The sequence below is a fragment of the Echeneis naucrates genome, chromosome 24 (assembly GCF_900963305.1).
Source record: "Echeneis naucrates chromosome 24, fEcheNa1.1, whole genome shotgun sequence".
Taxonomy (NCBI): domain Eukaryota; kingdom Metazoa; phylum Chordata; class Actinopteri; order Carangiformes; family Echeneidae; genus Echeneis; species Echeneis naucrates.
In genome coordinates this window covers 10,577,288-10,602,862 of record NC_042534.1, presented here as the reverse complement: position 1 = coordinate 10,602,862, position 25,575 = coordinate 10,577,288, and the positions used below count along the sequence as shown (strand labels likewise).

Sequence of the window (25,575 nt, the reverse complement as noted above, 5' to 3'; positions counted from 1 at the left end):
TGTCTCTCTGTCTATCTCATCCTACCCTGTCTGACCTCGGCTCCTTCACTTCATCCTTTCCCCCCTCTTCCTCCCTCCCTGTCGCCCATAATGGGATGAGCAGCAGAATTTGATCAGCAGTTTTTTAAAGGTCACAGAACCAAGCGAAAACTCTCAGCCAAAGCGCCAAGGGAAGAAGGGAGGGAAGGGTGAGATTGAGGAAGGGCGGCGGCGAGCAGGAGAGATAACAAGCTGGCAGAGTCATGGGAGCAAAGGAAGGGAGAGTTAGAGAGGCAAGCACCACATGGAGGGGGAACAGAAGGTGCACATGGATACAATAGAGGCAGAGAAGGCGAAGAAAAGAGGAACAGGAAGTGGAAGGTATTACAGCAACGAAGGGAGGAGACAAACGAAAAGAGGCAGATGAGGTAATTTGCTGTTTTATGGCAACAGAACTGGTAACAGATGAATGCATATTAAATATGTAGGAGAAGAATGAGAGGATTGAGAGCAGGGTGCGACAATGAGAGAAAAAAAGAGGTAGGCAGGAAATGAGAATATGAGGGAAGATTAGTCGAGTTAGGGAACAGTGGGCGGTGGAGGGAAGAGGAGGGAGGAATGGAGTGACAGAGTGACAGAAGACGAGACAATTTCACTTTTCTCACCCACTCTCTTTTTCGGCTCTGTCAGATCTTAATCACCTCTCTGATCCTTCAGGCCTACTCATCCAATTTTTTTAACCTGTCTCTCTCTGTCCCCCTTGTCTTATTCTCTCTCTTCTCCTCTCCTCCGTCCTCTTCTTTTGTTAAGATAAAAGAGACTTTTATCACTCTGCAGTGTCTCATAATGGTCACGGAGTGCAGCTGTCTCCCTGTCTGCCTGGCAATAATAATTCTTTGATATCATTCTATCTTTCATTATCAAATAGACCAAAATCTTTCTCAAACTCACTGAAAATGGTCTTCTCTGCTTCTCCCTACTATCCCTTTCATCACCACCCCCTCTTTTTTTCAACTGCTGATCCATACTATAAGTGTTTGACTGACTGTCTTTCTCTATCACTTTATCTGCCTCTCTGTCTTTGTGGGCAGTTTGTTCTTGGTGTAGTTTTTCTTTTTTTTTTTCTTTTTAATTCTGCCCTCACCGTTCAGCTAAAAAGAAATTTACCACCTACCAGAAATCGTACTTTTGCTGAGCTCCACTGCTTTATAATCTCACCATGGTGCAGTGATGAAGACGTGTAGTTCAGGCTGTGTCAGTATGCGGTGATATCACTGTTTGCATTGGTTATAGCTGCACTTTCTACAGTCTTGATGTGCTTAGGGGAGAATCAAGCTCGAAACTTCCAACCTGCATTCAACCCAGGAAGCTTCAGCAAACATTTAAAGTCCTCCCGAGTTTTAAACCATTCAGAGAAGGTTCAGTGTCTAAGTAAACTTTTCAAGGGTTCTGTACAATTCACAGATTTTTACATTTATTGTAATTTGCAGCAATATTACATCAGTAATATAGTTAGCATTATGCAGTCACATTAAAATAGAATTATGCCAATCAGAAGTTGCATTACAGTTATGGAAACGATTACAGACAGCTATAGCTTACTGTTTCATAGCACTGAGTTATGGAGCTCTTGAGTCAGAGCTTTTAAGGTAATTAGCAATATGATGTGCTAAAAAATGTAATTTCACATTTATGTCTGCGAGACAAGTCAACGTGTCATAGAAACGATCAACGCCACACTCACTTTCTGTCTGAAACTGATGCGACGCAAACCCACCACTGTGTTCTTCTGAACTCTGTTTTTGTCTAACAAGTGGGACTACAGCATTCAAAGAGTTTGCCAACCAGACACACAGAATCAGTGTTCATCAGCAATAGCTGGGTAAAGCTAGAGTCATTTTCCTTGCAGCTGGTGAGAAACTGTTAGGCCTGTTCACAACTGTTCATTAGGTGAAATGGCAGCCCTTTGGATTAGCAAATGAAATTTTTCATGTAAAAGCAAACAAATTCTCCTAAGTAACACAAATTTCAAATATATTTCCTATTTAAACTTTAAACTGAGCAGTGCAAATTCTTTTTCTTTTTTCTTTTTTTTTTTCGGTGCCACAACTGGAGAGGGATGAATCCACTGAAGCTTTTTACTCACTCGCTCAGATAACTTCTGCATTTGTGAAACTTTAGTTTTGCAAAGAGTACAACATCAGTCTATGCAAACAGATCAGTAGGAGGAATAAACATTCTTGGTCCTTGAGGGTTTGCGTGCTGGTATTAAACAGATTGAAAGAAGACTGCCTAGCAACTTGTTTTCTATGTTTTATGAAGCACACACAAACACACACACACACAGATAGATAATGAACAGCATTCATCAATCGTTTAAGGGCATTTACTGCAAACTTCAGTATTTGCTTGGTTCTGAATCAGGTAGAAATCTCTCCCCAGGGGGATCAGTTCTATTGAAAATTGGACTAATGCTGAATGTGCTGGTCAACAGGTGGATTCACAGTGTGGTATATACCACTCCAGACCAGCTGAATCTGAACGTGCCTCTGCCCCTGTGCTTTAAGCAGCCGCGCTGAAATAAACATCTCTGTTGGCAGCATCAAAGCCTGTCGCAGCAGATCCCAGAGGACCTGGCTAGCCAGCTTGAAGCCCCACCTGTACAATGGTGATGCTTTCATCAGCTGCACATATCACAAAACTGCCATATCTGCTAAGATATGATATTGCTCCGTGCACCCCCCCCCCCCAGAGTCATAGCTGTTGAAAGCTGGGCGACTTCATGCCATATTCAAAGTGTCTGTCGCATACAAAGGATGCTGGGAATAAGGCCGCAAGAGCTTGTAATCATGCGTTGTCTTTAAAGGTTCGTTGTTTTGCAGCTGAGCCGAATTAATGAGCATTTGACATCGAAAGGTGGGTGTTGTGTGGGAGAACAGATGGTCTGGTTTTGAATATTGCTCTTTATTGGTTTCTATATTAACTCACTTTAGGACAATAAAGACCCATAAAACCAAGGTTAGTTTTTGCTCATTGACCGTTAAGGATGTGTCTTGTAATAATCACGACAAACCAAATGTTGGCATAACAAATGCTTTGTTCTTCCTATCAAATATTCCCCCTCCATTTCTGTTTGTGTGATTTGTTTTGTGCCTTTTTGGGGGAGTGCCTGTGTGTCCCAGCTGGAGTGAAGACTGTTTATATTATTGGTGATGAAAGAGGGGCCCCCAGGGGCCTCTGTAATGGGCTGGGAGGCCTCTGACTTCTTATAATAGCTTGTGTGTGTCTATGTGTGTGCGTTAGTATGAGAGGCACATTTGCAGCACTATATAATTGTCAATGGCAGGACACACTTTTACATAATAAAACAAAGCTAATACACAAAGCGACACACAAGCACACACACATATATGACGAGAGATGGAGTCTATCAAAAGACAAAGAAACACAATGTCTCCCACACAGTAATGCACACACATTCACACTCACACATTGTGATACCAGCTGAGCCCAGTGCGTCTAATAACAGCAGGTGCTGTCAAGTGCAAGCAAAGCAGACCTGCCCTGACATGGAAACACACACACACACACACACACACATGGGTGAATGCACATATGTTAGCTCACTACACACTTTCGTACAGAAGTACAACTCACATCCAATAAATGTTCTCATATTTAAAACTAATGTTGGATAGATTCATTCAATACAAGGTTACTGTCAATGTGTGTGTTATTAGGTGTGTATTTATGTGTGTGCCTGTTTTCTGGCTGTGATAGGCTGTAGTGTCGCCATATGGTCTCACATTAGGGCACTCTAAACTCAGCCATCCAGAAATGTGTGTGTGTGTGTGTGGGTGTGTGTGCGTGTGTGCCATGTGTGTAGTGAGAATTACAGAGTATAAAGCTCATGATTTCACATGACAGAAGCTGTTGGTCTTTAAACACATCTCATTCACAGTCTACAGCAGTCAATGGCAGCGTCTTCTCTAAATAACACTAATTATCTGTCTATCTTTTCCTCCCCCTCTCTCCTGTTCTCTTCCCCTCAGTTGGTATATGTGTGTGTGTGTGTGTTAATAAACGTAGCAAAACCATATCATACACTGTGCTGACTTCATTAGCTACGCATCTCAGCATGAAGCTCCAGTGACTGAATGACAATAACCTCACACACACAGCCCTGGGAACCGAATACAAATGCACAGATAACTGATTAATGTTTACCTCATTGTGATTATTTAGTGAATGCATCCCCTTTAACCCTGTGTTTAGTAAGTCCACTGTTATGAAAAAGATGTGTCCATAATTTGAACTGTAATTAATATTATGTTTTGTAAAATAGACTAAATGGATAGTCTATTTTGTAAAATAGATTCAAACAACAAGCTCAATATTGTATGATAAAAAGTGATTTCCAGCAGCGACAGCATTGTTAAGCACCGGTCCGTCGCTGCTATTGTTTTCAGCCTGTGAGTCAGAAGCATGTAGTTTAAATCAAAATGAAGACCACCGTCAAAGATTCATGTTCTGCCTGAGACTGACTGATGTAATAATGTTGAGTTAATGTAATGAAGTTATGATTATTGAGTACTCCTGGTTATTCAGGGAGATTAATTCTAAAAGTTGACTGTGTGTGACCTAAATTACGATATAATAGAAAGAACAGTCGTATATTCCTATCTTCTCTCTTTGCTTGAAAATGTACTGAAACTTTCCCTCCTCCTCTCAGGTCAGTGTACTGGAGCGTCAGGTGATTGATTTCCTTGGCTACCAGTGGGCTCCCATCCTGACCAACTTCCTCCACATCATCGTCGTCATCCTGGGCCTGTTCGGCACGATTCAGTTCAGGCCGAGATATGTTACCGGGGTGGGTTGACTGCGCTTACTCATACACACACAAACACCCTGTGTAGAAAAAGCCACTTAACATGTCCTTTCAGCAATAGCCTCTTATCTATCTGAATGGGATTTGGTATTTTTATATTCCATTGCATTGCATTCATCTATGAGAACTATATCATAACTGCGCTGTGTGTACAGCACACTGTTAAATATGATGCGTCACAGATTAAGAATTTATCCTATGTTGAAAACAATTAATTCAAAGCTAGAGCCAACAGTTCTTTACAAGGGCCATGACTCAGTCTTCCTTAATTATTCAATTCTTTTGACTGCTGGGACCAAGTGTGAAGAAAGACAATGTCAATTAGAATATATTATGTATGTGGTAAATAATAGGTTAGATAGATAAAAGAGCAATACGGTGTGGGAGGGAGAATATCATGCCAAGTGGAGTTATGTGTTGCGCTTTTCTCTTTCTTGTAGCTGTCGATAACATAATTTATATTTCAGGAAACTGTCTGGTTCACACAGGGGATACAAGGCTCCATGCAGCCCACCACCCCCTACCAAAGACCTTACACTGAGAGAGAGAATATTCAGTGAGACAATTCAGATAATTAAAAAAGAATGAAAGTATGATTCAAGCTTTCAATTCTGCCCTCCTACCTCCCATTGGAGATTCATTCTCTTCTGCCTTTGCACACACACACATACATAACGGTAGATCTGCCATCCAGTTTCTCTCCTTCCCTGGTTTGATCCAGGTGATCAGTTGCTCTCTTTGCTGTTGTTTTTGTTTCACTAAATCTTAACAACATCAAAGGTGAAGCTACCCTTTGTCTTTTCACTCCCTCTTGCTCACTCTGAATATAAGAAGAAAACAGGCTTTTTTTTTTTTTTTAATTTTCCAGCAAAGGCCTGTCAAGTTTTATGTGCTTCTCACTTGCTCTTCTTCCCTGTCTCGCTCTCTCTCTATCTCTCGGCAGTATGCAGCCTGGCTCGTAGTGTGGATGACCTGGAATGTTTTCATCATCTGTTTTTACCTGGAAGTTGGGGATCTGTCCAGGGTAAGAAACTATTTTCTTGTAATATTTCTGCATCTCTGTCAGATCTCTGGTCGTACATGTCCAGGGTAACAATAACCAGCTGGATATCTGGAGCGGGTATTATAGTATCAAAACAACATTGCATTTAAGTTTGTATTTGTCAAAGTCCAGACTCAAGAATAAGACTCATAATGTCCTATATTTTCCTTTTAGCCCACAAATCCCATGGAAACACCAAGAGCAGCAGACCATCTCCTACTAACAAGCACTGTCTGTGACACTAAGGCCTGATATAGCGTACTCCTCTGTTCCTATTACTACCATTGTTGTCCAAAAACTATTAAAAACACTCCAATAAGCTGGACTGTTGCTCTGAGTGACTTGGTTCCTCATTACCATATATATGGGAACTGTAGTCTATTTTCAGTCAATCCCACATACACCATCCTGCTTTCATTAATACTGACTAGTGCATCCAGTGTGTGTTATTCTGCAGCGGAAATGGCCTTTAATGCTATATTTTTCTGACCTGTTGTTTTTTTTTTTTTGTTTTTTTTTTAAGATGTTGATTGGGAGCACAGTGTAGTTTTGAGAACAGCCTTCATCAGAAACGAAGATAATGTCTTCACATGCACTCCCTCATACCTCTCCTTAGCTCTCTGAAATAAGTAGATAGCATCTCGCATACGAAGTGCAAGGTGTGTTGCACGGTTTCTTTGTAAAAGACTGTAGAACAATATCCCTACCAAGACCGTAAGCACTGAACTCCAAGAGAAGACTTTCCCCGTGTCCCTTGTGACAAGCAGGGTCAGTTAATTTCAGTGTAATTTTAGCTCAAAGTCAACCCCCATAATCACAAGGCCAGGGCCTTGTTACTGGCTTCAGCCTCAGACCCCTTCCAGATGCAATTACACACAAGAGGAGTAAAGATTAAGTTTGCACCTTGGAAAGGCCGATTCCTTTCCACCTTTCCGCTCGCACTTCACTTCACACATACAGATCCATGTGTGATTCGGCTAAGTTGTATGAAGTGGTTTGGAATAAATTCTCGGCAGCTGATTTGCAGTGGTGTTGGAGAGCAAGTCAGGTTGTTTTGCTGTTGGCGATATACACTGACAAAGATATGCATAAGCATGAAATTGAGGTTGTTAAAGTCTCCGGAAAAGTTTTTTGCAGTAAAATTTTTACTTTGAATACAAATGATCAACTTTGAAAATTAATTAGGGCCAATCTGTGTTTCCATAAATGGAAGAAATCAGTTACTGGCCGTGCTGATTGTGGCTGATTATATCCTGTGGGTTGGTGTTGACTAACGTCTACTTTTCCTACCAATTTGCAGTAAATTACCGGTTCTATTGGACACTTATGGAACACGTCTGCTATGCCTTTGATAAATCAAACAAAATCACAGTAAGCCTCCCATATCCTCACCTTATTGGGATTCCGCAAAATAGTGCTAGTTTTTTTACCACTGCATAATTGATACATAATCTTCAGCTGGTTTCCCCCTGTCACACTCGTCAGTGTGTCCTGCACACACATACACATACCCAGAGCCTTGTTAATTTTTTTGCCATCCATTCGAGAGCCACAAGTTGTACAGTGAGTCAACAGTTGTATACAATCCCTACTGTCTTCATCGCCATTGATCTCTGATTTTAATGATATTTACATCTTTCATCGCCCCCAAGGTCTTGTTACACCGTCTACTGTAGATTTGCTGTGTGGGTTTGTGTTTTTCATGCTGAAAACACAAGCCCTTATGCTCGAGGAGACTAGAGTGTGAGTCAGGAACATCTGGAAAAGCAGCATATAAATTGGTCAAATGTTCATTATTGGATCAAATACATTATACCACCACATTTAGAGTTTATTACAGAATTATACAAGTCTAATGTTACTCTCATTTTATCAGAAAAAAAGAAAGAAAAACATTTTCAAGGCCATAGCCTTCCTGACCCAATTCAACACATCAGTTTCTAACAAGGCGGCAATGTAATTAAGCACACCTTCATAAATTACCAGCTGACCAATCAGGTGCTAGATGCCAAACAGTCGGTTTTCATGACCACACCAGTTTTCGTGTGGCTCGCTCAAGGGCATCTCAACCTTGACCCAGTTTCTGAGGGAGCAGGGAGCCACAAACGCCCCCAACTCCCTCCTCCCCAGATTCACCAGCTGTTGTGTGAGATACGAATCCATCACATGCCATTCCATGGCTTGTTTACTGACCTGAGGGCTATTATTACGCTAGACCACATGTAACACAGGTACGGCAATGAATGTTGCCACGCCCCCCGAAATGTGAGAAAACTAGATTTACTCTCAAAGTCAAAATTTGCTGTGTTATGTCTGTTAGTATAGTGTCTCTTCATTTTGGTTGTGAATATTTGGTGGCTATTTATTTCTGAGATCATGAGCTGAGAGAACGAGGGATATGGATGCAGATGGGGCCCATTTCAGTTAATTTGGCTAATTTCTAGTAGCAGTGGCACTAATGCTTCAGCTTCTTGCCTCAAGCTAAACCTTATTAGTGGGAAATACTAAACCACAAAGTAGACAAGAATATTTGTCTTAATGGCAACTGTGCAGCACTAAGATGGTGACAAGGCCCAGACACTGTGAGGTGGAGAACATCCCGAACAGGTCGCAGAGAGAACGAAATAGGCTCAAATAATTTACTGTTGCGTTCGTCAAAGACAAGAGGTGCCATGCGTTAGGATTTGCAACGGGGTCAGAAATGCATGGTTTTGCTAGATACTAAAAAGTAAGATGAGAATACACCACAGTGACATGTTTCCCTCCTTAGCTTCACTTCTTTTTGTGTTTCTTGCCTTCCAGATCAGAAACCTTCTTGTTATTTGGTCAGAATTACGGTGGTGTGCTCTGTGCTTTAAGAATGCTGCTACAGAAATGAAAATCTCTGAATCTCCGTCTGCTTTTTGATGCCGCCTCTCTCTGTCTTGGTCCCCCTCCACCCGCTCGCCCTCCCTCCCTCCTGTGCCTCACTCTCTTCATCTCCATGTAATTCATTGCTCCTCTCCTTCTGCGCTCCCTATAATCAAGTCTTTTTCATGTTGTTTTGCATAGTGCCATGTGAATGTGTCCTCCGCTTCTTCCGCTCTTGTCTTCTTCACCTTCTTGGCTCCGTTTCATTCACTCTTTTCCTCTGTACTTCAATGTCAAGACCTGAGGAAATGTGCTCATGTCAAGAACGCACTGCTATTTATGGTCAATATGAATTCATAGTATGGGGTTTTATATATTACACAGTACTGTGCCAATTTAATGCGTTACTTTATCCACTCAGACCATTACATTTGGGGTCACAGGACAAGAGTGATTGTGACTGACTCCATTTTTCTTCATTAAAGTGATCAGACATCTTTCTGTGTATGAAAGCGACAGCAAATCACCCTCACTTTGATTTATTCCATGCTGTGCAGTGACTCTTGGATCTGTACTGCAGCTTTGATGTAATTTTACAGTGCTAACACCCTGTTTTATCCCAGAGTAGACCTAATATCCAGATGGTGCATCCTCCGTGCCAGAAGTGTAGGTTTATTACAAGAATGATCAGACTGTCAGTGAAATAAGTGGATACATAAGCCTGTCCTCACGCTATAAATGAGCGTGATAATGTTTTCATCACAGAGAAAAACAGGAGATTTTGCAAGCGATGACAACAAATCCATTTAAATTCATCTTGACGGACATGTTTGTGTTTTGTTGCAATGCATCGGTTTAAGCGCAGGCGTCTCCGCACACACCAGTTGATGTTGGGCAGAGGAACAGCAAGTATCCCATGTGGCAGGGGAGTCAGAAAGATTAGGGCTGTAAAGGTCTGCCAAACACCTATGACATTTCTTCTTAATAAGGAAAGGAAATCTGAGACAGGGGGTGGAAAGGTAGGAAAGACAGCAAGGAGGGGGATTGTACCAGCGTTTGTCAGCACAGGTTGAAGTCCAGAAGGGAGGTGGGTAGCTTGGACAGACGTCAGAGGAACACACAGTTGAGATAATGCGAAAGTGGGTTCAATGAGACGTCATCTCACAGCGGTAACAGGAAATTGCAAAGAGCATGTTGGATGTCAGTGATGAGTTGCTGACATGGTCCTACGCCTACATGAGGGCTCTGACTCTGAGTTGCTTTTTTTATTATTATTATTTTGAGGTTGGCAGATTGTTCAAGAGTTTAAACAGTAGTAACAGAGTAGTTAAAGCTAAAGATGTTTAGGCTGTCCATAAATGTCAGTGTCTGCAATGCTATCTCCAAAATGACCCCGTTTTCACGGTCTAATCCCTCTATAACAGACACACCATAAGAGTGTTGTATTGTGTGATTGTTACTAAATATTGAGCATCTTGGAAACAACAGACAGCCAATCTTTGGTGTGAAGAATATCACAAATAACAATAAATGAGTTAACACAGGGGTGCTTTTGGTCTACAGACCAAAATTATATCCTAAGCACCCCTTCCTCAACACCTAAAATACAGTGTGGAGTGGAGGAGTGACTTAGACTGAAATGCTCGGCAGATGGCCGAGCAGCGTGAGAGAAACCATTCACCTTCTCAGGTTTAATTTGGACCAACTGTGAAAAATCTATGCAACTTTGTTGAAAGAAAACAAATATGCCCACTTCAGATTTAGGTCGGCTACGTGTACGAAGGTGTGAAAGCGGGCTGGATTTGAACGGCTCTCTTTTTACACAGCTGCTTAGTTGACTTTTTGTTGAACCGCCAAAATTTAGGGATGGGACCGAAAACCGTGCGATGCAAATTGTGATTTTTAACAAGAATATGTTTCGCCATGCCTTTGAGTGTCACCCTTCGAAGTAGACTACATATTGTATGAGCTAGTTTGGTAATAAACACATCTGACCCATAGAGTTGATGATGTTGTACGACTGGCTTTTACAACAACTGAGCGAAAAAATGAAATACATTCCTTTAACCAGTCTTGTTGACACATTTGCCTTTTCAACTGATTGTGTGTTTGATAAAACTCTCTATCAAATGTGTATCTTTACCTCCAATATGGCCCCTGCAGAGCCCCAGAGGCAAGATAAGGTGTATATCCTGTCTTGACAGTAATTTGAGTTTAAGCCCAAGATTCATACCATATATCAGTCTGTCATACTCCCATCCTTCCTGTCACTTGCTACTGCACTATCTAATATAGCAGCAATGCCATAAAATTAATCTTTAAAAAGATTTTCTGATGTGGCATCCCTGACAGATTTAGAGAGGAGCCTGTGGAGAGAGAACTGTCGCTATGTTGCAAACATGCGCACGCACGCACGCACACACACACACACACACACTCACTTGTATGTTTGCATCAGTTGTCTCACACACAGTCTTAGACAGCTAACTGTCAGTCGTCCACTGTGTCATATAAAAGCTGCAGCCACCCTCTGGGCGTCAGATGGCACACAGATACAGACACACAGATATATACACACACCGTGCTCAGCTGTCAGTCATTTACTGAGGAGGTGGGGTGCTGCGTGGGAGGGATATCCCGCATGCATTTTTGCATATTGTACATGTGAAAACGTGTGTCTGGCTGTGTGCGAGTGTGCATGTGTTGGTGTTTGTTTGCTCTGCCAGCATTGGGAGTGCCTGTCATTCATAATACGAGTCACAAGAAAACATGGGAGACACACACGCTTGCATAGAGTAGGCGCGTGCACCAAATCCAGACGGATAGACACTTGATCCACAAAGACACAATGGAGCCATGATGGTGGGAAAAAGGAGTGGCCGCATGGAAAGTGGTAGAATGAAAGGTAGAAATGGGACAAAGGAAAGAATAATGAAAAAATCCGAAAAGAGAATATGGGCATCACAGAAGTCAGGGACAGAGAGGTTCAGACAGGCGAAGGTATGATTGGAGTTATATACATGCTATGAAATGAGGCCACATGTGAATCAGCGAGAGGGGGCAAAGGGAAAAAGAAGTAGAAACGAGAAAGTTAGAGCAACAAGCCTCTGAAGATAGGATCACTTATCTCACAGAAGAAAATCAAGCATGTCCCTCTCGTATACATTTCATATCAACATCAATAGCTGCTGTTGTCAGTGCAGGGAGAGCGTTTTACTGCAGTATGAATTGTAGGAGAAATGTGACAATAAATCAGACTGCAAACCACCAAATTTATCCCCAAAGAGAGTAGAAGAAACAGATTGCCTCGGCCAGTTTGAATGCTAATAGTCACTTAATTTTACTTCCCTCAGTATTCATTCACCACCAATTGAGATGATGAATGAGAGGATCCCACACTTTTAATCATAGACGTTCTAGTTAAAACCTCCACCCTATTTCTCTGAGTTAATGCATCAACTCTGACTGTGTTTGATCAATGGATGCATTTGTTGAAATCATGGCATGAAATTGCCTCTTTTTTTTTTCTTTTTTTTTTTCACACCAGTGTGTCTCTAGTGGGACATTCACGCCAGCCATTTTTATTATTTGGACCCTGAGCTATTACTACTGGCGATATGTTTTGATTATTCATCCTAACGCAATAGTTTCACGTGCAATGGCTTACTTTTTACTTGTTCTAATGGGACAAGCTTATTCAGCAGAGACTGCCTTTACGACACGCCACAGTACATCATGGATTTGATTGACATGATTGCTAAAGTCAAACCTTCTCTTGGGTTCAGGTGGTGGCTAGCTTTCATTTTAAGCCTTGATTGTAATGTATTCAGCCTGTCTGTGATATTGGTAGTGCTTGTTTTTAAGTTTTGTTGGATGAGGTTCTTCATAAAGGAGAAAGAAAGGGATTTAAAAAAACAGAAAGTAGATGATGGATGTTTACATTAGAGCCTTTTTCCTATCACATTATTTATTTATTTCATTTTTTGGCTACTTTTGCCTGACCCTGGGGGGTTCATGAAATTTTTATGACTTTCTGACAGGCCATGGCTCTTGCCTTATTTGCCTTATTGGACTTCTTTACTGTCCAATAAGGATCCATTGTTAACATACACATATTGATTGTTGTAACCTACATTAGTTCCACTATTCTTATTGTCAACTTTCCAAAGTAGCAAAGTACATGTTTTCACACTAGCCCTGATTTATTATAGTTTGGATTAATATGGGTGGGTGGGGGCTTTGCTTAGACTTGCTAATGGGACTCGTATAGTTAAGGCAGGGTTATGATCTGGACTCTTTCTTGACACAACACCCTTCCCACACCACATACACAAACACACACATGCAAACAATTCCCAAACAGTCCCTACCAATCTGATAGGAGAAAAGTGCCTTAGGCATTATGGGTTAAGGCCCCATCTAACACCCATGGGAAATCACAGCAAAACAATGTAGTGAGATGCACCGTGACTGATGATATTGGTGTGAAATAACAGAGAGAGTGACATAGCGAGAGAGAGAGAGAGAGAGACAGACAGAAAATAATAGAAAAGGAGGCGAAGCCACAGATAGAGATGGCGGTTTAGTTAAATAGAGTGAAAAATTGACTTTGGAGAGAATAGAGCTAATATTGTCCCATTTCTGATTTTCTGCCCTTTGGTTTGATGATCTGCTGGTCTTTGTGGCTGCTTACTGGATGGGCTGAACTGACTGTGTCAGAATGTCAGCTTCATTATTGTGTATATCCTCTGTCTGACTGGAGAATCTATGGAGCTTGTAAGTTCAGTGTATGTAAAGATTCTTGAGTATCAATGGATGTGGTCGTGGCACTCTGTCCATCTATCCATCCATCCTGCTAGAATTTATGTTTATGCAAAATAGCTCTGACTATCCAGTCCAATCCAAGGACTGGACTGGACAGCACGAATATACACTGTATGTACACACTGTCTGCAAAGCCTTTTTTTATTGCCTGTTTTTATTTGAACTGTTAAACTAGTGGGCAGCATGGCGGCGTAGTGGTTAGTGCTGGTGCCTCACGTCAAATAAGAAGGTCGTGGGTTCGGTTCCTGGCTTGGATCCTTTCTGTCTGGAGTTTGCATGGTCTGTGTGGGTTTCCTCCCACCGTCCAAAGACATGCATGTCTGTGTTAACTGGTGACTCTAAATTGACCGTAGGTGTAAATGCGAGCATCAGTGGTTGTTTGTCTCTGTTTATCTTTGGAACACCTGTCCAGGGTGCCCCTCGCCCAAAGTGAGCTGGGATTGGCTCCAGCAGCCCCGCAACCCAGAAATGGATAAAGTGTTTGAAAATGAATGAATGTTAAACTACCCTTGCAGACTATCAGACCATTAGAAGAAGTGGTCTCAAAGTGGTCTTTTCCCTCTCCATTCCTTCATCTCTTGGAATTGGGAGACAAAGGAATAGAGAGGTGGGGGTTTGAGGAAAAATCAAGGCAGTGAGTGAAAGATGGAGAGAGAAGGGCGGAGGCAGAATCAAAAGGAGGGATGTAGAGAAATGCAGAGGAATAACATATGTGGCTCACTGAAGCAGCACCAGCCTGCAGTCAGAGACAAAGACCTGAGAGCACGAGTGCATGATCCTCAACTAGCACCCTGTGTGTGTGCATGTGAGTGAGGGGCAGTTAGGGGGATAACAAGAGAGCAGAGAGACACAATAAAAATATGTTAAGACTTCAGAAATGGTGCTAACATGCACACAGAAATATTAATACAAGTCAAGCCAATATTTTTCCATTTGAGGTCCAACACCAAACAGGCTATTTCTCCCCACAGAGTGATATCCCATGGACGATCAATATCAAAATAATCCTGGAGCTATGGCTTCATCTGAGCGGATTAATACAACAATGTTCAATAAATAAATTCATCAGTGGACTCGCAATTAATTTTTTCTGTATTTCACAGATGAGTATTTTGCCTCTAAATCCTTTGTGCAGGATATTTGGATTATTTGTTCATATAAAAACCTTATCTCCAAACACTTGTACCATACTTTCTTCAGAAAAAAAAAAGCTTAATTTTGAATAAAAATATATCACATTTGCTCCATCAGTGTAGGGGGAGGCTTTTGTGGTGGCATACTGCAGCTGGATGAAGTGTTTTGGGTTTTTTTTAGTCTAGTTTCAATGTATTTTACTGACCCTGTAACCTCAGAATCATGCACTGGCACAGGATCTTTATACACAGTGCAATGGAAAACAAAAACACAAAGGTCTCCCCTGCTGCTCTAAGTCTCTTTTTGTTAAATATGATGTTTTTGTGTTGATGTTGAAAAATGTAAGTGCAAAGATGTTATGGCATTCACGTTGATGTTGCTTCAGCGCAGACACAAAGGCACTCAGAGGAGACAGCTACCTTAGATTTGCATTCAGGCTGGAAAACAGCCACTTTAGCTGTGACATGCACAGATGAATTATGATAGCTTTGGACAGAGCCAGGCTAACATTTTTACATTAAGCGTGCTAACAGATTCTGGCTCAAGCTTCATATTAACACTACAGATATTAGAGTGACATCAAGCTTCCTATTTCATTTAATTTTTTAAAAATATGCACGGCGACATAGTGGTTAGCACTGCTACCCCACAATGTGTTTGTGTGTTCAGTTCCCAGCCTGGGGCCTTTCTGTGTGGAGTTTGCATGTTCTCCCTGTGCCTATGTGGGATTCCTCCGGGTATTCTGGTTTCCTCCCACCGTCCAAAAACTTCATGTTTGGGTTAATTAGTGACTGTAATTGTCTGTAGGTCTGAGTGAGTGGTTGTTGGTCTTTGTCTCTCTGTGTGTTGGCCCTGTGATGGACTGACAGCGTGTATCTCACCCTTGCCCAGTACGAACTGGGATCCGCTCCCTGTAATCCAGAAATGGATAAGCGGTAGAAGATGAATGAATTGAATTGAATCAGATTGAATCTTACTAGCCAACCGCAACTGATTTTTTCTACTTTCTGTTCCATTTTCTTTTTTTGGCAAATTTGCATTAATTTTATTGTTTGTTTTTGTGCTGTTTCCATCCAAACCATGTTTACATTTATGAGTTATGCAGCTGATGCCTGTTTTGCATAATCTGCAAGTGGTCAGCACGGCCAACTCCTGAATTCAGGCACGTTCTTCCTCATGTTATGCCCCTTTTTTACAGCCTTCATAAAACGGGAGAATGTTAGTTGCAGAATTAGTCGCATTTTATCCTGCTTGGTTTTGGATGCAATTTTTCCAAATTCAGCTTTTCGCTGATAATTACTTTTGTGTTTGTGTGCGTGTGTGTGTGTGTGTTTTCAAGAGGCTCATTAGTAAAGTACTGATACAGACTGTACTGAAATAATTATCATGCCACCCCCAACCCAATTTCTCTCTCTCTCCCCCAAGAGTGAAAAAGAAAGGGTTAGAGCAGTGAAACACAAAAATTAATAAATAAAATGAAATAAAGAAGAGTGGTGAATAGGTGTATACAAAAGAGAGAAGAAGAGATGGTGAAAGATTTGTAAGAGACAGATGGAGTGAGCACAGTGGCAGACAGTGAGCAACAGAAAATTTTCAAGAGATTTTACTCATTAAAAAGAGGAGCACAACAAGAGGAAATGGCATTAATCAGAGCTCTGTGCTAATGAGGCATTTACTCATTACAGTGAAATAGAGAGGGGCCAAAGAAAAGAAAGAGGAGAGAAAATGGGAAGCAGGGAGAGAGGTAAGTGAGAGGACTATATAAATGAATAGAGAAGGAGGAAAGGGGAAAAAAATTAATTAAGAGTGTGGAGAGAGGTGACAGTTTAGTTTGAATGTGGGTGAGGATGGTACAGGTCACATTCAAGATAAAGGGGTATATACAGTGTGGAAAAAGACAATATTGTTTCCCTGTCTTTACATGAATACTGTCCTGTCCATTTTAATAAGCTGTAGTGGGTAAAGCTGATATTCTTGTTGTTGAGCACTATTTCGGTAAGGTAACCACAGGGATACACACCTTTCAAAGAATGAAAACTAATGGGACAGTGCCGGACAGACACAAGTAAATCACACAATTCATATTCCAGTCAGTTTTTTGGCAAAAAGAGAAAAAAAAAGTTAAATTAGTGAGTGAGCTGTTATTTAGTTGCTTTTAGCCTTCTCTAAAGGAGCATTTCATTTGACTAATGACAATGCAGCAAAAGAGCCAGCGTGTGTGTTTGCCAATTTGGAGGTGTGTGGATGTGTGTGTGTTGGGGCCATTTGCATGGTCTGATGAATGATCTATGTCGCTCCTTACTAAGTGGAGCCGTTAATATGTGCATTATTCAAACCGAGATGTCTATCATAACTTATTTATTGTGCAACTCTCAGGCTCTTAGAAGAATTGAAGAGGAACCAAAGCAGATACTCACTGTAACTGCAGGGGCCATTGCTGCGATGTGTGGTCTTTTTTTGCTGCTGCTGTGAAGTAGAACTGAATCAGTGGGGAACTGAAAATGTTTATTCATTCATTAGATGTCAGTTGTGTTATTCTTTAGCAGTAGCGTTACTTTATTTCTCTCAGCAATTGGGCTGTTCATGCTGGGGGACAAACATAGCAATTAAAGAGAGAATCTGAAAGAGAGAGTCTGTACTTAATGTGGAGCCAAGTACAAGTCCGCAGATCACTAGAACTATTACAGATCATTTTGAACCTGAATTTCTGAGCTATATTTAATGCCAATCCTTTATGTAGCTAATGGAGAAGAGTTGAACACAATGCCAGCATTATAATAAAGTATTAAAGTAAAAATTCACTGTCTGGGAATAGTGATTTACTTTACAAAATGTCATTGTATTTACACCACATATCAACAATACATTTAGTATTTGTTACCTTAACAATTCTTCTAGTATTTCTTCAGATATAAAAAGCTCAATCTTCAAAGTGGTAAATTACCTGACTTGCTGCTAGTGTATTATAAACCTCTCAGTAATGTTGCCTCTTAGCTTTAATGTCTCAGGTTTGCAGGACTGTTCTCAGACCAAATTGTAAATATGTTGCCTAAAATATCATAAAGTAACAGCATCGCTTTCATTACTAACCCTTCCATGACCCCACAACTCTTATGCTACTTTTTTGCATAAGGAAGCACTAAATCAAAACCCAGCTTCTTGTTTTTCTCTCTCTGGCCTCCCTCCATCATTCATCTTTCTCCCTCACACATTGTCCTCATCCTAACCCTGCATGTGTATGATACACGGCTATTCTGAGCGAGCCCAGATCATCACAATTATCCAGCTGAGCTCTATTTTTAGCTCGAGCAAAGCCTCTCTCCTCCCTTCTATCTATCTATCTATCTGTCTATCTGTCTATCTGTCTATCTATCTGTCTATCTGTCTGTCTGTCTGTCTATCTATCGTCTGTCTATCTATCTATCTATCGTCTGTCTATCTATCTATCAATCTATCTGTCTGTCTGTCTATCTATCAATCTATCTGTCTGTCTGTCTGTCTATATATCTGTCTGTCGTCTGTCTATCTATCTATCTGTCTGTCTGTCTACCTCTCTGTCTATCGATCTATCTATCTATCTATCTATCTATCTATCTATCTGTCTGTCTGTCTATCTAGCTATCGTCTGTCTATCTATCTATCTATCCGTCTGTCTATCTATCTATCTATCGTCTGTCTATCTACCTGTCTGTCTATCTATCTATCTGTCTGTCTGTCTATCTGTCTGTCTATCTATCTATCTGTCTGTCTATCTATCTATCGTCTGTCTATCTATCTATCGTCTGTCTATCTATCTGTCTGTCTGTCTACCTCTCTGTCTATCTGTCTATCTATCTATCGTCTGCCTGCTATGACAGAGTGGTTGTAATTTAAACTTGGTTCCAGTCTGCCCTGACACCCAGCCTGTGTCTGCCTTCTGCTAGATGATGTAATTCAGCTCACTTTCTGTCTCTCTTGTCTGTCCCCCTCTGCCTTGCCAGGACTCTGACCTTGTGCTGACTTTCAACCTATCCATGCATCGCTCCTGGTGGATGGAGAATGGCCCAGGGTGCAGGGTGACACCAATCACCCCTCCCCCTTCCTGGGCACCCGAAGACCACCGATATATATCTATATCTGGCTGTCTGATGGATTTTCAGTTCATAGAGGTGGCTCACTCCTCGCTGCAGATACTCCTGGCTGTAAGTACTTCAGCTAAATAAGTACCAGCACGCACTGCAATTTCACACCCAAGCACCTAAATATAATAGTCACATCTACGTTGATGGCTTTAATTATCCTTCTAACTAATGAAGGAGTGTGTGAGATAGAAATTATGTGTTTGGAAAGTTGTATATTGTTCTGATAAGATACAGTTAAAGTTAACCTGGAGTCATGGTTTTTATTCTAATTCGCTTAAAGAATAAAGGCAGGTGGAAAACAATAATGACTCAGTCCAATGGTAGTTGGAGATGTAGAGCAACAGGCTGATCTTAAATGTTTCCCCTCTGAGCATCAGCCCACTGGTTAGTGTTACAGTTGATGAAACCTGATGTAAGTTACATAAACTCAGTAGCACACTGGGTTTAATGTGTGCTGCAATAAATCCAACTTCTTTATCGTTTGCATTTGGTCACTGAATGCTTCCACAGCTTTCTGGTATCCTTTTTTTTTTAGAGGAAAATAAAACATCTAGGCCCCGTTAAGTCAATAACTACATACCCCCATGAACAAAGAACGGGCTGGGTTGCTGTTTTGGAGACTTTCCCTCCATATCGAAGGATTTTTTGTCTCATTCTTATTTCATTGGTGCAAAAACAATATTATTCTTTCTGATTTCTTCTTGCTGTCTCTAACACATCCTTGCCCTCTGTATTTCTTCCTCTTCTGCTCTGTCAAACTGTGATAATTAGTAGAATCAGAGGAGACGGCAGACAGAGAAATCAAGAGCAAGAATGGGGGAGGCCTGTCACCTCTTATCTGAGACTCCTCTGTACCATTGTTGGCTTTTTTTTTTTTTTTCCCAATTCTACGCATACATATGATTATAGACACATACACAAACTGACTCTTGAATGAGACTGCATGCATCATTACACTATTACAGAGAGGGACAGAGACTGGGAGCTTCACTCTTTTATTTTCCATTCAGCATCTTCCTCACTCACTTAGTATGACTGTCTCTCTGGTCCGCTCTCCACATGCAATCTCTGCGTCTCTGTCAGTCGATAGTGGTACTTATAGTGTGGCTGAGTGCCAAGCCACCACGCAGTTGTACCACAGTCTGGCTGTAATTGGTGTGTGGAAAACTGTCATGCTTCATGAGCACACACTCAACAGTCTAACCGGTCTACTGGCTGACTGGCTGTCTGGTTTACTGTAATTGGTGGAAACACTGTCAGGGTGCTTAATAACAGACGTTACACAACGACTGGCCGACTAAGTGAGAGGCGAGGGTATGGTCGTGCTGGGCACTAAAGGGAAGGTTGTGTGCATAATTTACTGATGTGCTGGATGGTTAACAGTACGACTGAAGAAGAAGTAGAACAATTGACCAGTGGGATGGATGTTTACCACAAATCAAGGCACTCTGTGTTGGACAAGATTAAAAAGGAAAACTTTAATGAAGATGTGTCGGAATAGTGTGAAAGTCAGAACAGCCACAGAGGCGTGCGCTCTTGTTAAGCTCTTTGGTAGGGAATGTTTTTGTTTGGCTGGGCTGTCAGTTCAGCGCATGACAGACTGAATAATGGCTCACTGACCATCAGATTTTGTTTCTGGCTTACTGAGTCACAAGCTGGTATGTTGAATAAGTTCCACACCAAATCTCACCAAGTTATTTATTCCTTTTTTATTCAGCATGAGAGAAGAGCATTTATCCGAGCAGAAAATGGCCTTTCGCATCTAGCTCCTTCAGGCATTCATCACTGCCTATTGTTTACATGTTGAATTGTTAACTGATTAACAGATGGGAAATGACTGGTTTGCTGTCTGACTGTTTGAACAAATGACTTGGTATTTTTAAGAATTAACAGACTCTGACCTCTTTACAATTTGGTGCACAGTATTAATGTCTGAGCTGAAACTGAGCATTAATCTTCTCCAGGGATACCCCAGACCGCCTTTTGTGAAGTATAGACGGTGTCATCACTGCCAAACTCTAGCAAAATAGCGGAAAGCGTTCAAAAGATCTGTGATTCCAAGTTTTTTTTATGTAGTTTTATTCTACCTGCCTCATAGCACAGATAGCAGTGATTAAATGATTTCAGTAAAGAAAACGTCAGAGATGAGGCTTCCTGCTGGCTCAGTGGTCTAGAGTGCATGCCAGCAAGTAATTTAAGTGATCAACATATCTTCAGCCAGAGTGGAGGAACTAATAAGCAAATTCACCAACTGTTGTTTTCAGCACTCAGCCTTCCACTGCGCAGTCAAATGACCTTGACTATGATGTGTTATTTGTTCCCATGAAGAATATTTTCATTAGCTCTGCCTGCTTGTTTGCATGCTATACCTTTCATCAAGCTCACTTGATGAAAAGTATAGCACGAATGTCTGCCGCTGTCTGCTACGAATGTGTACTACTTACCTTCACTTCAAACTAAATACCCAACACTATCAACAGCCATTGTCAAGTATGCTATGCTCCAAATTGGCTCATGTCCTTGACATATTTCTGATGTAAAAATCTAAATTGTTGCAGTTGTTCTGTAAAAATAGCACGGAACGAGCTGACAGTATCAACATTGGAAGGTCATTAAAAAAACAAAGTGAAATCCTGACTGCTCACTATTACTCATGTGAACTATCAGGTCCAGTTCTCATATAGAAGACAGACAACCTAAGGTCTATTTTGTAACAATGATGAGAAAGATAGCAGCCATGGCCAAAACAAAAGGAAACATACTCTGGGTTCACACATTATATATATATATATATATATATATGTGTGTGTGTGTGTGTGTGTGTGTGTGTGTGTGTGTATATTGTATTGTATTATATATTTATATGAAAAGAATTCTATGGAAAAGTGAGTGAAACTGTTTTTAGTGTTTCTTTTTCATCATTTGGAAAGCAGGAAATTGAGAGTTTAGTACATGAAGTGTTGTTTTTGTTTTCATTTTTTACTGACTGAATGAATGTGACATTGTTGTTATTGACATCAGACAATGATGTCCAGTCAGGGTCAGAATATATTCACGGAAGCGACACTGGAATCAAATTGGTTTTCATAGATGCAGTTGTTCAAAGATCAGTGAAGAGGAAGGGAAGACAAAGAACAATGGTGTTAGAATTGAATGTCAGTCAACCAAAGCAACTGCTGTGCTCTGCAGCACTAATCCGAATATTTGCAGAATAAGTAAAAGCTCTCCTTTTTGTGTTTGCCTTTGTTTTTTCCGACTAAGACAGGTAATACTGAAATTCTTAAATCAATTAAATAAGAGCTTCCAGAAGAGAAAGGTAGGTGGCAGCTGCAAAATTGCTCCATACAAGAGCTGTTAGATAAAGCGTCCTTTGTTAGAGTACAAGGTTGATCGTGTAGTTTACTCAAACTTCATGATTTGTTTTTGTTGTTGCTCTAACATGTGCACCATTTTAAACTAGTGTCAAATGACAAAAACAAATCTAGGTGATTAGACATAATTATCGATTGTGGTATTACAACAATTTCTCATTGCAGCTCTGATCTGCGAGAACAATATTTTCATCACAAATGATTTACAGAGAGCGGTTGGGGAAGACACTGGTGCAAAACATTGGTTTGAGTATAAGCAGCCATTATTAGCACATAAACTGATTTAATCCAACAGATGAGACCCCTTCATCACAGCACAGTTTATTTGCAGGGTGATGGGGCAGCAGTCATGAATTCATTCATTTGAGATGAATACGTTTTCATCACAGAGTAATGCATTCAGTACAAAGCAAGATTATCAAACACATAGACGACAACGAGGCTTCATCAACAAGGAAGGTTGTGGAGCCGAAGGACAGGATTCATCATGGAACTCAATATTGCCATCATCTCCTGAAATGTTGGTCATATATCAGCCTGTGAGCTGATTCAGATGTACAAGTTTTACAGACCTTGAGGGGTATGATTTAGCGGCGTCAGCACTCTCACCTTTGATTGTTTTGGCTAAATGAAATCTCACCTTCCTCCTTGCTGGAGGATAATCTGCATCGCTGAGTAAGTGACCTATAGCTGTCTTCCCCTGGCATCTGTCCTTGCTCTTCTAAAAGGTTTCCTCCCCTGATGCTTCCCTGGATTTTTGGTCTCGTGCTATGCAGAACACGGTGCAGGTTTTGCCTTCCTTATCGAACACCAGCTGTTTGACATTCAACTAATTTCTCCCTGAGCTCCTTTCAAAACTTGCAGGTGTTCTCAAAACCTCTGCTAAGGGAACATTTAGGACTAGATTATTGTAGGAAAGAATGATGATTCAGTTATGTTTACTAGTTTAATGATATTTTATTTCCACTTGAGTAATGATGGTCCCACACATTAATGGGACTCTTGATCTTTTCAGCTACAGTGTTACTTGTAACGTTTGAGGGCAAATTTTGTGTCTGCCAGATGACAGTGAAATCTACTAATAAATCAAAAATGTATACATGAATGCTAGTACTAAAATAGATAGACACTTTATTGATCCCAAACTGGGAAATGTAAATATCTTGACACTTAAGGCTGAATTCTTCTTCTATTCTGAAAATAAGTAAGTAAATAAATAAATCAAAATCTTACTGTATTTATTGCATTGATTGATAAATTCAATTATTTCCAATAAACTCAAATCAAATACAAAGTGACCATTTAACCTTGAATAATTTAGATTTTTTTTTGCATAGTTTTTTCTAACCATGTTGGTGATGGTTGTCAGCCCACCACATTGCTCTTTGGTTTATTACCAAATACCTACAAAACTTCACATTACCGTCAGTCTCAGATGTACTGTGTGTTTAGTGCCGGTGGTTAAATTGAAACCTGCTGAACACATTAACATGACTCGCGTGACTAACATTGACTAACCTTGCTTTTCTTCCAGTCCATCTTACTCATCGCCAAGCACTGTTTGGGGAGCTCAGTCGTTATGACCCAGAGGCGAAAAGAATTATCCTCAGCACAAAATAGCAGATGGTATTCCCCAGACAGTGCCCTGATCAGGGAGTTTCAAGTTCCTGCTGACCATTTGGCAAGAGGCAGGGTACACCCTGGACGGGCCAGCAGTGTACCACACAACAGACAAATAAACATAGGCAGCCGTTGACACTAACAATCACACCAATGCATCGACGCCAACTCGAATGTCTTTTGAGACCTTATCAGGCAAGTTCAAACCCAGGACAGCACTATGATGTAATAGCTCATACTACTGGAAGACCCGGTTTCACTTTCATTTCATACTAATTCACTTCATTATCAGACTTAGAGAGACAGATCTGATAATAGGACTGAATTGATGCCACAATTACACTTCCCAAGAAACTGGAGATAAACTTAAGGATAAAAATCCAAACCATGGCACTAGGCGTGAGTAGAAATTGGCCAAATGTGGGCTACTAGAGGGTGCGTATGCAGTGCTCTTTTGAGTCATCATCATTAAAAACACTTATTCGGAACAGCCTGTTCAAGCTCCGAAGGTAAAAGATGTCAAAGTCAACAATTGTGGAGAGGCAGGAACATGTACATTTGACAGTTTATTACCCACACCATTGCTCTCCCTTTCCTTTAAGATAATGCCACTTTGTTTTGCTGACTTACTGTTGCATAACTATCTACATTTGCTGTGTTTACCATGGCAACAAGCCCCTGCTGCACAGTACGTTTGAGAAATAGAAGAAAGACTGTCTTCCTGCCTCCTGGAATAGCATGCGACGTGTACATAAAATGCCATGGAAATGGTTCCTGCGTTCAAATGAGGTACAAGCTTCCGTGAGGTGAAGTAGTGAATTCGTTCAAGTTATTGCTTGCTAGGCCTATCAGGTCATGGATCCTGTCCATTCTGAAGTGATGCTGTTTTCATTTTCACTCATCTCACCCAACTTCCTTCATTTTTCTACAGACAGAATGAAAAATTTGGAGTGTCTCTGTTGGAAAACTGGTAAGCAGCTCACTTTAATTTGCTGCATCTAAATTCAGACAGAAGCTGCAAACCAGGGAAGAAATATGACACCTTTACCTCTCTGTTAATAGTTCATTAGCACATCAAAACATATACAAATAGAAGCGAAATGTAGGTGTTCAGGCACTGATATAACACATAAGGGCAACATCTGAAACAGTTAAAGGCTAAAAGAAGGTGACGTCAGATAACATACACGTTCTCATTCAAATGTGTCCAAACTTTTGACTGGGAGTGTACAACTGAAGCTGACATCTTAACTCTGAAAGCAGGAGGGCACATGAGTTCGGAATCAGTGATTCAAACTTGTTTTCCCGCTTTGCTTTGCAGCAACATAACAATCTGGACGCTGTGACCATATTGTATGACTCACTGGGAGTAAAATATACTAAAGAAGAAATGAAGTTACCCTCAAGGAGAACGTCAATGTTGTCTCAATACACCATTGTGGGCTAAGAGATGTGGACTGTTGGTGGGAATTTATTTTGATCTAACTTATTAGTCAGAGCTGCAACTGTTCTTGGAGAGTGTGTTCTCTACGACTAGGTATAAAATGTGTTTTTGGTAACTTTTTTAAAATCCTGCAAAACTCGAAAATCTTGAATTCGAAGTTTGCTGAGCTGGACAGTCCAAATTCAACCACATATGCAAACCCAACACAGACCCCCGAACTCCAGTAATAAATGCGATAAGGAGCAAACCCGTCATAGATTATGTTGGTGCATCCTGGTTACCGGGAGAAGATATAATCAGGG

The 25,575-nt window shown here is 40.9% G+C and overlaps 1 protein-coding gene across 2 annotated transcripts in view; it reads left to right on the top strand.

Annotated features, from left to right (window-relative positions):
- The window catches only part of nkain2 (sodium/potassium transporting ATPase interacting 2), a 63,572-nt gene that overhangs the window by 27,835 nt on the left and 10,162 nt on the right, over positions 1 to 25,575 (top strand). The window contains exons 2-4 of one of the 2 annotated variants that reach the window (XM_029496604.1): positions 4,712 to 4,849; positions 5,811 to 5,891; positions 18,698 to 18,898. In XM_029496604.1, the coding sequence (XP_029352464.1) occupies positions 4,712 to 4,849; positions 5,811 to 5,891; positions 18,698 to 18,898 (420 nt within the window). The remainder of the gene's footprint in view (positions 1 to 4,711; positions 4,850 to 5,810; positions 5,892 to 18,697; positions 18,899 to 25,575) is intronic. The other variant, XM_029496605.1, reaches the window with a different exon arrangement.